Genomic DNA, 12,944 nt, shown 5'->3' on the forward strand with positions numbered 1-12,944 from the left:
GTCAAATATGAATTGTATATATTAAGGTGTACAACTTGATGTTTTGATATCTGTATACATTGTGAAATGATCACCATAATCAAGTTAACTAACCTATCCATCATCTCATTACCATTTCCTCCTCCCTTTTCTCTTCTTTCCTTCCTTCCTTTCTTCACTTCAGATCTACCCCCTTAGCAAATTTCAAATATAGAATATAGTATTGTTAACTATGATCACCACGCTGTACATTAGATCTTCAGAACAAGAGCTAAATCTTGAACATCTTTATATTCCCAGTGCCTTACCACAATGTCAGGCATTTTGTAGGTGCTTAATAAATATTAATTAAATAGAAGAATGACTATGTAATGCTGCTGTATTAAATAGTGTGTCATCCACTAATTATTTTATATGTATATGTTTTATTTCCCCAGGTAGATTATAAGTTTCTTGCAGACAAGGGCTTTTATAACAAAGTAATGCTTAGGATGGTTTTAGGCAATGAATAGTAGTTTTTTTAAAGTGGTAAATGAAGATGGACTTGTTTCTAAATAGTTGTTTCTCTGTAATAAAAATTACAAGGTCACAAATTTGTTAGAGGAATGTGTTAATTTTCAAAAGCAGTAAGAGAGAAAGACTTCTTTCAAATTAAGGAGGATAAGAATTGTTTACTCTTTGCTAGAAGAAAATTGGACATCAGACTAACTCAGATTCCTGAGTTTCATCAATTTTTCCTTTCAAAGGTGTCATGATTATTTCAGGGTTCAGAAAGGAACTTAGGATACCTCTTGAGCCAATCTAGCATGCCTAACCATTTAAAACCAGAGAATATTTGTTGAAACTACTGCTTTTGGTTGTTTTCTTTTCTCATTTGTGAGTTCTGAATGTTTGAAAGTAAGCCAAAAATCTTATCTGTGTTTGACCTAGACTGATTCACACAAGTTTTCTGTTTTGAGATATGAACACGTTGGGTTCAACATATTTCTTTCCTCCCTGTTCATCTTAAAGGTTAACTTCTGCTGCAGCCTAAAGTCAGCTTTATGACTTGAAATGTATTGACTTATGTCTTTTTCCCCTTTTCATTGGAACTCACTTTCTTTCCATCACAAGTTTAGGTTGTTTAGCTAGCATGTTGCAAGGAGAATGAGGATATACTGGGTCATAAATTCTTTTTTTTTTTTAATTAACTCTTTTTCTGCCTTTTCCCCAGAACTACAATGGTGTGTCTGACGTAGAGCTGAGAGTTGCATTACCAGATGGAACAACAGTTACAGTCAGGGTTAAAAAGAACAGTACTACAGACCAAGTATATCAGGTAAATTAAACTTGAACAAGTAGGCTTGACATTGGTTGGTTTAAAACTAAGAAAGATAGATTAAATGAGTTAATACATATAAGGAGCTTGGAGTATCTGGCATGTAATAAATTTATTAAATGTTAGCTGCTGCTGTTGATGTTATGATTATTAACGTGGAAGTACTTTGTCCTCCTTGAAAGAAAGATACAATAAATATCCCCAGGTTGTAATGGTTGTGATTAGCACCCCCTCTTTTTAATTGTAAAAGACTTTCTAATGTATGTGAAAATAGAATAGTACAGTGAAACTCCATGTACTCATCACTCATATTTAATAATCCTCAAGATTTTGCCACATTTGTGTTATATATCCTTTTTTCCTTTTCCTTTGTTTAAATATTTTAAAGCAAATTCCATGTTTTTCGACCTGTGTATATTTCAGTATACATCTCTAAAAAATATGGATGTTCCTCTTACATAATCACAAAGCCATTATCAAACCTAAAAAATTAACTACTTCCATGGTATTAACTAATAATAAATCCATAGTCAAGTTTTCCCAATTGTCTAAAAATGATTTTTAACAGTTGATTTGTTATAATTTGGATCTAAACAAGGTCCTTATGTCCTTAAAAAACATTTGGTTTTTATGTTTGTTTTAATATAGAGTAGTCTGCCTTCCCTTCCCTTCCCCAACTTTTTTCCCTTATGTTATTGTTTTATTGCAGAAATTGGGTCTGTGTCCTGTGGAATGTCCCACATTCTGAATTTATTTGTTTGCTTCTTTTGTCTATTTGTGTCATTTAATATGCCTTTCTGTCTACTTATATTTTCTATAAATGGAATTTTTCTCTAGAGGCTTGATTAGATTCAGGTTCAGCTTTTTGATGAGAATACTTCATAATCGGTGCTATATACTTCATATTGCTTCTCAACCGGAGGAACACAATATCTGGTTATTTACTTTTAGTGATTAATCAGTAGGTTTACATGGTAATAACCTGATGTCTCCATTGTTAAGTTCTTCACTGATCTTTTATCCAATAAGTGTATCACTGATGATTACTGTCCTAACCAGTGATTTCATTAAGGGTTGCAAAATGCTGATTTTCCAATTTTCTCATTTCTTCACATTTATTTACTAGAATTCTTCTGTAAAGAACTTTCCCTTATCAACTGAGGCTATTTAGTATCCTGAAATACAGTTTATAGGAAAAGGGGGATAAATATTTAATTCTTCCCTTTTATTGCCAGTTTTTGGCATAAAGGATCAATGCCCTAGCTGATTCCAGTGATGTCCAATGAGATAATTATTTTTTTAGTGTCATGTGGCTTTTTAGATACTCAGTATGATTTAATCAAGAACATATATTCTTTTTGGTGCTCACATTGTTCTGTCTTTGGTCAGTGGAATCTCCTTCACGTCTGCTCCTGTATTTTTGTGGTGCAACCCATTTGTTTATGATAGCATCCTTGCTTTTTGGTAGAACAAGATGCTCTGGGCTCATCTTTGTATATTTCCTATACTAGATCTTGAATGAGTCATTTCCCCAAGGAGTCTTTACTTTCAGTGAGGAATGATATTTAAAGATCATGATCTGGGTGCTGGGTATAATTGTTTCTTTTAGGCCTTTTCATTGGTCTTTAATCCTGATTTGATCAAGATTTTCAGGGAGACTAGTGGGTTTCTGGATATTAGTACTTATTTCTCCTTTGTGTCAAACAAAAACTTTACCCCCCAAATATTTACTGTATACCATGGCAAAGGATATGTACAGGATCTGAGGTATTTCAGAAATTATAAAATGGTGGATTGATTGCAAGGAAAACATTAATTTTATATAGCTTATTGATGTTTTGTTTCATTTTCAATACTTCTCTAGCAAGGCCTAACTTTTTCTTTCACTTCTCTCCTCACCCTGTTACTGAGACTTCTAGCTATAAGCCATTTTCCAAACCTTGAGAAGATTTCAGTTTCTATCTAGTGCAGTATAGAATGGTAACTTAGAACACTTACAGTCTCCAGTTTCTGCCTCACATCAGGGATGAACCTAGGTCTGATATGTGAGTAGATACAGGAAGAAGGATATCATATTTGGTTTACTGAGACACTAATACTCAATAATTTTCTCTTATTTAATTAACACCTTATTTATACATTTTGGGATTGATCTTGAAAAGGAATTTTGGTACTACTAGTTTGTGTTTTTTGCTTTGTGTTTTCTTGTTGTTATTTTTATGTAATTTCAATTTTCCTTTATTTGCATATGGAGTCTTTCAATTTCTTTTTATTTATCATGTTGGGACCTTAGTTCCTAGAGAGAAGGACTGATACTTGTTTAAAATGTCTCTGTTGTCCCAACATTTTGCTATTTTCACATGGATAAGGATGATGATAATTCTTAGGATATAGAGGTCCCCAGCATGAGACGTGGATCATCTGAAAAGTAAACAAGAATAATTTGTGAAGTATGAGCAAAATTGATAAACAATGTTTTAAGCTCAAGAACCAAAGATATAGATCTTGTATGTTAACAGCCTGTATATTAAATGTAGGCTGAATGTGTGAGACTAGATATTTAAGAATTTATTTTCTTTTTAAAATCTGTCCTTATGTAGCACATTTTTTGTAAGTGCTATTCTAAAAGATCCTCATGATATGAAGTCCTATTTCAGAGAGCAAAGCTGATATTTAAGGAGAGACTGTTATTAGCTTTAATTGGAGGGGAGAAACTCATATTTAGAGATCATAGCTGTTTGGATCAAATAAAGGTATTTTTCTCTTTTATTTCATGCATATGTATTCATACATACAAAAAAGAGTAGCTGTGGACCATGAATTTAGTTTCTATGAAACCAAGATGGCAAAACCCTTCTCTTCTCCCCATTCCTCATGCATATACCTGTCTTTTCCCACAGCACTGTCTGATTTTGTTTTCCTGAAACTAATCTATCCTGTTTACACTTTAGGCTATTGCAGCAAAGGTTGGCATGGACAGTACGACAGTGAATTACTTTGCCTTATTTGAAGTGATCAATCATTCCTTTGGTAAGTGCCAGTAACTAATATTACGTTTTGTTTGAGGATATTTTATCCTAATACTAAGAAACTGAAGCTCCCAAAAGCTGTCAAATTGAAACTGTTTGCCTAGAGAAGAAGATCTTGAAGACAAGGGGCGATCCCACTAATTGGGACTGTTTCTAACAAGCAGACAGGACAAATCCCATTAAGCGTAATCCCACTAAGGCTAGATACCTGATCACCCCTTTTTCCTCTGTTGGCAGTATCAGTTACTTACACCCAGCACTGAATCAGATACTTTCATGAGATTTTTAAAAATCAGAGTTCAAAATTAATATATTCCAATGAAACAGCCTTAAAAAGAGGGGATTTTCTACTTAGCCACAGCTTGTTTTAGCGTACTTTATGGTTTTTGTAGATTTTTAAGAATAGCTTTTTGTTTTCAGGAGTTAGAAAGAAATATGTTGATTAAAAGCCTTTGCTTTTTAAAAAAAATTAATTAGTTTATTTTTGGCTGTGTTGGGTCTTCGTTGCTGCATGCGGGCTTTCTCTAGTTGCGGCGAGTGGGGGCTACTCTTCGTTGCAGTGCGTGGGCTTCTCATTGCGGTGGCTTCTCGTTGTGGAGCACGAGCTCTAGGCGGGCGGGCTTCAGTAGTTGTGGCACGCGGGCTCAGTACTTGTGGCTCTTGGGCTCTAGAGTGCACGCTCAGTAGTTGTGGTGCGCAGGCTCAGTTACTCCGTGGCATGTGGGATCTTCCTGGACCAGGGCTCGAACCCATGTCCCCTGTATTGGCAGGTGGATTCTTAACCACCGCTCCACCAGAGAAGTCCTGCAAACCACTTTTGACACGTTTGATCAGTCACAGCACCTTCTCCATACATTGCACAAATCTTTTTTTGCGTTTCAGTTGCGCTTTTACCTTTCTTGAAATAATAAAGCATGTTATGCCGAAAATGTTGCTTTTTTCTTCCATCTTCAATATTAAAATGGCTATACAAAAATTCACCAATTTTGATAAGTTTTTTTAAATGCATGCTGATATGATAGCTGTCACAATACAATCCGTTTCGAATGAAGTTAAAGACAACTAAGCGCTACTGGAGCCATTTTATGGAAAAGACCGAACGAACTTTTTGGCCAACCCGGTGTTTAAGTTTGTGTAAACAGATATCCTCTTCCTAGGAAGTTTTATTGCACTGTGACAGAGATTTTCTCTTATATATTCTTTTATAAAAGCTAGGGATAGTTGCACTGAGACCACAAAGGGGAGGAAGTTGGAAGGCTTGCTTTAAATGACAGATTTCCTACGGTTTATGGGTCTTTTCCACATCATATATGTACAGGGCTAAGGCCAGAAACAACAGATAATATTGACTGATCAGAACTTCCTCATCCCGGAAAGGGAGAGAGTTTGGTAGATTTGAGTCGCCTTGCCATCCCAGGTCAAGGTAGAACAACTTTGATTCCCCCTAAAGCAGCTATCTCCCAATTGTTTATTGTCTTCCCAAATCTCTGCAGTCTAACTAGGCAGATATAAATATTACAGAGGATTGCTAAGGATCCAGGACACTTGGATTCTAATCTTACCTTCTTCTCTAAGCTTTAGTTAACAAATAAAATGGGAAATATTAAATCTGTCTTTTGCTCTGTTATAAAGCCAAGTAAACATCAAGAGAAGAAAACTCCCCCTTTTTAAAGAAAAACAATATAGAAATTAAAAGTGGTAGTGTTTTATACTGCTTGAGCATTGTTAGGAAGAGGAAGTAAGGCTACCCAGAAGTCACTTTTCTTTGGTAAATGTCTTAGACTTGTGGGGGGATGTGGAGAGCCTTTCAGCTCTTAACAATAAAAGCTGTTCATTGAGAACTGCCACATGAGAGACTTTGAATGCACCATAACTGGGTAAGAGGGGGAGGCTTGCTTTAAAGATGTTCAGTGGACATTGCTGTAACTTAACTCAGTTATGGATCAGATTTTTTAACTGACTTTGGAGTAGGTGATGTCTGCAAAGTCAGCATGTTAACTGAAAGGCATGTCATTCAGGTGAAAGATTTCAGTTAGCTTGAGGCTCAGTTGGCCAGTCATATTAGAAGGCGTAGATTTGGCTAGGCAAATTGATATTTTGTGGTCCCAAGGCAGAGCTCCTGGATGGAACTAAGCTGATGTGCTGGTTAATGATAACCTCCATTCTTGTCTGCTTTACACAGTTCATACTAGGGAGATGCCTTGTATATCTTCTCACTCTAGCTTTCTTTGCTTTGTCTTCTCTTTAGTACGTAAGCTGGCACCTAATGAATTTCCTCATAAACTCTACGTCCAGAATTACACATCAGCTGTGCCAGGCACCTGCCTAACCATTCGAAAGTGGCTTTTTACGACAGAAGAAGAAATCCTCTTAAATGACAATGACCTTGCTGTTACCTACTTCTTTCATCAGGTGGGTGAACTGATCTCCCTGGAAAGGCCTGATTTCTTTTTCTGTTTGTATGTAGTGGTCATTTGCCAATACAGTGTGAATCCTTAGGTAAGCTGTTTTGTCTCCTGGATCTTAGTTAAATTTGTAAAATGTTCTGTCCCATTTTGACAAAAGATAAGTTTAAGAAGGTGGGGGGACTTCCCTGGTGGTGCACTGGTTAAGAATCCGCCTGCCAGTGCAGGGGACACGGGTCCGAACCCTGGTCCAAGAAGATCCCACGTGCTGCAGAGCAGCTAAGCCAGTGCACCACAACTACCGAGCCTGTGCTCTAGAGCCCACAAGCCACAGCTACTGAGCCTGTGTGCCACAACTGCTGAAGCCCACACGCCTCGAGCCTGTGCTCTGCAACAAGAGAGGCCATCGTGATGAGAAGCCCTCACACTGCATTGAAGAGTAGCGCCCACTCACTGCAACTAAAGAAAGCCGGTGCACAGCAATGAAGAACCAACGCAGCCAAAAATAAATAAATAAAGCCATTAAAAAAAAAAAAGTTTAATAAGGGGATATCCTGGAGTTCAAAATGTATTTATTATTATTTTTTAAAACAATAACAAATGAACATTATGGGGCTATGTTCTTTTTCAAAAAATTTTTCATCACAATTATACATACATAGAGCTTAAAGTTCTACACAGGTTATTATGAAAAATATTAGTTATTCCCACTCTTTTCCTCTCATAGGCAACCATTTCATCTCTTTTAGCTTGTTTTTTGTTTTATTTCATCTTTTTAAAAAATTTTATTGAAGTATAGTTTATTCATAATGTGTTAATTTCTGGTGTACAGCAGAGTGATTCAGTTATACATATATATTCTTTTTCATAGTCTTTTCCATTATGGTTTATTACAAGATATTGAATATAGTTCCCTGTGCTACATAGTAGGTTCTTGTTGGTTATCTATTTTATATATAGTAGTGTGTACCTGCTAATCCTAAACTCTTAGTTTATCCCTCCCCCAGCCTGTTTCCCCTTTGGTAACCATGAAGTTTGTTTTTTATGTCTGTGAGTCTGTTTCTGTTTTTTGTTTTGTTTTGTTTTTTGTTTTTTTAAAATTTTATTTATTTATTTATTTATTTATGGCTGTTGTTGGGTCTTCGTTTCTGTGCGAGGGCTTTCTCTAGTTGCGGCAAGCGGGGGCCACTCCTCATCGTGGTGCGCGGGCCTCTCACTATAGCGGCCTCTCTTGTGGAGCACAGGCTCCAGACGCGCAGGCTCAGTAGTTGTGGCTCACCGGGCTAGTTGCTCCGTGGCATGTGGGATCCTCCCAGACCAGGGCTCGAACCCGTGTCCCCTGCATTGGCAGGCAGACTCTCAACCACTGCGCCACCAGGGAAGCCCCTGTTTCTGTTTTGTAAAGAAGTTCATTTGTGTCATATTTTAGATCCCACATATAAATGATATCATATGATATTTGTCTTTCTCTGTCTGACTTCATTCAGTATGATAATCTCTAGCTCCATCCATGTTGCTGCAAGTGGCATTGTTTCATTCTTTTTTATGGTTGAGTAATATTCCATTGTGTGTGTGTGTGTGTGTGTGTGTGTATGTGTGTGTGTGTGAGTGTGTGTATACACACACACATACCACATCTTCTTTATCCATTCATCTGTCCACAGACATTTAGGTTGCTTCCATGACTTGGCTATTGTAAATAGTGCTGCTATGAACATTGGGGCGCATGTATCTTTTCAAATTAGAGTTTTCTTCAGATGTATGCCCGAGAGTGGGATTGCTGGGTATTATGGTAATTCTATTTTTAGTTTTCTGAGGAACCTCCATACTGTTTTCCATAGTGGCTACCCCAACTTACATTCCCACAAACAGGTATAGGAGGGTTCCCTTTTCTCCACACCCACTCCAGCATTTGTTATTTGTAGATTTTTTTAACGATGGCCATTCTGATTGGTGTTAAGTGGTATCTTATTGTAGTTTTGATTTGTATTTCTCTAATAATTAGCGATGTTGAGCATCTTTCCATGTGCCTATTGGCCATCTGTATGTCTTCTTGGGAGAAATGGCTGTTTAGATCTGCTGCCCATTTTTTGATTGGGTTGTTTATTTTTTTGTTATTGAGTTGTATGAGCTGCTTGTATATTTTGGAAATTAAGCCCTTGTCAGTAGCATGGTTTGCAGATATTTTCTCCCAGTATGTAGGTTGTCTTTTTGTTTTGTTTATGGCTTCCTTTGCTGTGCAAAAGCTTAAAAGTTTGATTAGCTCCCATTTGTTTATTTTTGCTTTTATTTCTATTGCCTTGGGGAGACTGACCTAAGAACACATTGCTGCAATTTATGTCTGAGAATGTTTTGACTGTGTTCTCTTCTAGGAGTTTTATTGTGTCATGTCTTATATTTAAGTCTTTAAGCCATTTTGAGTTTATTTTTGTGCATGGCGTAAGGGAGTGTTCTAGCTTCATTGATTTGCACACGGCTGTCCAGCTATCCCAACACCACTTGCTAAAGAGACTATCTTTTCTCCACTGTATATTCTTGCCTCCTTTTCAAAGATTAAGTGACCATAGGTGTGTGGGTTTATTTCTGGGCTCTCTATTCTGTTCCATTGATCCATATATCTGTTTTTGTGCCAGTGCCACACTGTTTTGATTACTGTAGCTTTGTAGTATTGTCCAAAGTCTAGGAAGATTATGCCTCTAGCTTTGTCATTTTTCCGTTTGGATTTCTTTGGCAATTCTGGGTCTTTTATGGTTCCATATAAATTTTAGGATTATTTATTCTAGTTCTGTGAAAAATGTCATGGGTAATTTGATAAGGATCACATTAAATCTGTGGATAGCTTTGGGTAGTATGGCCTTTTTAACAATATTAATTCTTCCAATCCAAGAATATAGGATATCTATTTCATTTTATATTTACTTCCATACCTCTATTATAATTTGATTATATTACTCCTACTTGATGTTTCCTATTCAAGCAATATTGCTTAATTACCTGCTATTGAAGATGGGACTTTAGCTCCATTTCCTCCCCCACTCCACTACATATTCGTACCTTTTCGTCTGTCCTATCTTCTTACTATAGTCAAATTACAGTATTTGTTAGATTAATATTCAGTGTTTATACTGCTGTGACTGTAAATAATAAATTTAGCAGAGCCATATAGAGAATACTATCCTTACTTTTTACTTTCTTTTAAACATTTTGTTTTAAAATTATTTTGAAAATAATTAACCCATTTCATAACACTTTATAAAGTATCCCATTACAATTCTAATTGGGTTTTTGTTAAATTTATAGTTTAACTGAAGAAGAGTCACTATTTTTATTAAATGTGGTATTCCCAACTAAATGTGTGATGTTTCTGTTTTATTCATCTCATCTTTTGTTTCCCCAAATAAAGTTTCTGTTTTATTCATCTCATCTTGTTTCCCCAAATAAAGTTCTGTCATTTTATGTTTCACATATGCCCCTTTAAATTATTCCCAAGTATTTTATATTTTTATTACAATTATGAATGGGATATTTTTTCTTTGTATTGTTGGAATGGAGTAATTATTTACCAGGAGTCAGAATATCTGGTTCAAGTACAAGCTCTCCATTGGGTAAATCCTTAACATAACTTTGCTGAGATCTGTTTTATGATCTATTAAAGGGTAATAGTAGTACCTCACATTTTTTTAATCAGTATCAAAATTTAAACAAAGCAGAGCTTGTGAAATTACTTTTTGAATTATAAAACTGTAAAGCAAAAATAAAATATTTAGGTATATAGAAAGAAAAGCTGTTATTTTTGTAGCAGTATCTCATATGCAACAACTTTTCTGAACTCTTCTGTTTCTTCAAACAATTTTTTAAACAGCTTTATTGAGGTATAATTGACATACAATAAACTGAACATATTTAAAATTTATAATTTAATACTTTTTTTTTACCCCCTTAACCATTTTAAAATGTACAGTTCAGTAGTGTTAAATATATTCACATTATTGTCAGTGGAATCTCAGAAATTTTTCATCTTGCAAAACTAAAACTCTACCCATTAAACAACTCATTTCCCCCTCCCCTACCTCTGGCAACTACCATTCTACACTCTGTGAATTTGACTACTTTAGGTATCTCATGTAAGTAGAATCATACGTTATTTTTCTTTTTGTGACTTGCTTATTTCATTTAGCATAATGTCCTTAAGGCTTTTTCATGTTGTAGCATATGACAGGATTTCCTTCCTTATTAAGGCTGAATAATTATATTTCATTGTACATGTATATCACATTTTGTTTATTCATCTGTGGATGGACATTTAGGTTGCTTCCACCTCTTGGCTGTTATGAATAATGCTGTCATGAACATGGTTATGTAAATATCTCTTCAAACTTCTGCTTTTAATATACCCAGAATTGGGATTGCTGGATCATATGGTAATTCTATTTTTAATTTTTTGAGGAAATCGCCACACTGTTTTCCATAGCAGCTGTACCATTTTACATTCCCAGCAGTGCACAACAGCTCAAATGATTTTTTTGATTGACTAGGTAAACAGTTGTGCCTTTTGGAAAATAATACTAAATTTTTTCCCTCACTTAATTTTAGTTATTTTTTTGTATCGTATGTTGATGTTGGGAATATCTCATGCATCTCGTCAATTCTAAGATGCCATCAGTTGTAAGATGCACTAGTATTTTATGTACTGCCAAGAGAAAAAAGCTACCAATTAAACAACACACGTTGATTATAAGATGCATCCCAATTTTAGGAACAATAAAATGTGAAAAAATGTGCACCTTAGAATTGATGAAATACTGGATAATAATGATAGTAATGTGCCTTTTCCTTAAAAAATTGATAAGGTCAAAATCCATAGTAGGATATATTTAATTTCTGGCTAAGCCTGACAGACTAAACATACTTTTAAACTACTTCTTCCTGAAAGCTCACTAAAGTAACATTAATGGATTTTAAGAGGCATAAACCTGCAAAGAGAAGAGGATGAGACACAGCAGATGAGAACAGTCAACAGTTTTTAGAAAATGAATGTTTGAATGAATCAGCATGACTTTGGTTATCGTGGAAGAATTGGTGAGAGGCATGTGGAAGGTTACAAACAAACAGGCAGTTAACCTAAGAGGAAAAAAAAAATGTACAAGAGAGGAAGCCCTGGTACAGTACATGATTTAGTTGTGAACAATGTTTACATGCTTACAATAATCAATACTCATTATTGATTTAATTAATTAATTAATTTTTTTTTTGGCGGTACGTGGGCCTCTCACTGTTGTGACCTCTCCCATTGCGGAGCACAGGCTCCGGACGTGCAGGCTTAGCGGCCATGGCTCACGGGCCTAGCCACTCTGCGGCATGTGGGATCTTCCCAGACTGGGGCATGAACCCGTGTCCCCTGCATCGGCAGGCGGACTCTCAACCACTGCGCCACCAGGGAAGCCCTTGATTTAATTTTTATTGAGGTGTTGAAGGAAGAAGAAGTGAGAGTGTAGGAGTGGTATAAGAAAGCTAAAACTTATTTATTTATTTTATTATTATTATTATTTTTGGCCGCACTGTGTGACCTGTGGGATCCTAGTTCCTTGACTAGGGATCGAACCCATGCCCTCTGCAGTGGAAGCATGGATTCTCAACCACTGGACCTCCAGGGAAGTCCCTAAAACTTATTACTTTTAACAGCAAGTCAACATTGTCTAAAATTGATAAGTTAAAAAAAAAAAATTGATAAGTTAGGAATTAGCAGCATAGGCATGACATTTAGAATTATGAAAGGAATATCACAAAAAACTGTTTACAGTGCTTTAAAGTATCTGTGTAATGAGGCTGTTGAATCAGGAGACTTTTTTTTTTTTTTTTTTGGAGACTTATTTTTATTAGGCACCTCTTAGTAATACACATTTAAAAAATTATGTATGTCTTTTACCTTAATAAAAAATTTTTAATTAAGGGAAAAAGGAATCTAGTGTGGTAATATTTATGTTTTTCACTCAGGGCTAGTCAAGCAGTATAATCCTGATTAGAAATGAGTGAGGAGAGAACATTTTTACTGCCCCATGTGAAAATAGGTCACTTAGAGCTGCTGGAGTAGATGTTCACTCTGGGTAGATGACCCACCTCTGCCCTGGGGAAACATTCATCAACATTTAAGTGCTGTTACTAGTCAGACACAGTTCTAGGTATTGGGGAAACTGAATAGATAAACCAGTATTC

General features: G+C 35.8%; 1 protein-coding gene across 1 annotated transcript in view; it reads left to right on the forward strand.

The window, feature by feature from the left end:
* SNX27 (sorting nexin 27) overlaps positions 1–12,944 on the forward strand; it is an 84,502-nt gene that overhangs the window by 55,593 nt on the left and 15,965 nt on the right. The window contains 3 exon segments of the mRNA XM_027097841.1: positions 1,193–1,297; positions 4,249–4,327; positions 6,575–6,738. Of these exon segments, the coding sequence (XP_026953642.1) occupies positions 1,193–1,297; positions 4,249–4,327; positions 6,575–6,738 (348 nt within the window).

This window comes from Aethalodelphis obliquidens, unplaced genomic scaffold, assembly GCF_003676395.1.
Source record: "Aethalodelphis obliquidens isolate GAN/ISIS:26980383/991018 unplaced genomic scaffold, ASM367639v1 scaffold116, whole genome shotgun sequence".
In the NCBI taxonomy this organism is placed as follows: domain Eukaryota; kingdom Metazoa; phylum Chordata; class Mammalia; order Artiodactyla; family Delphinidae; genus Aethalodelphis; species Aethalodelphis obliquidens.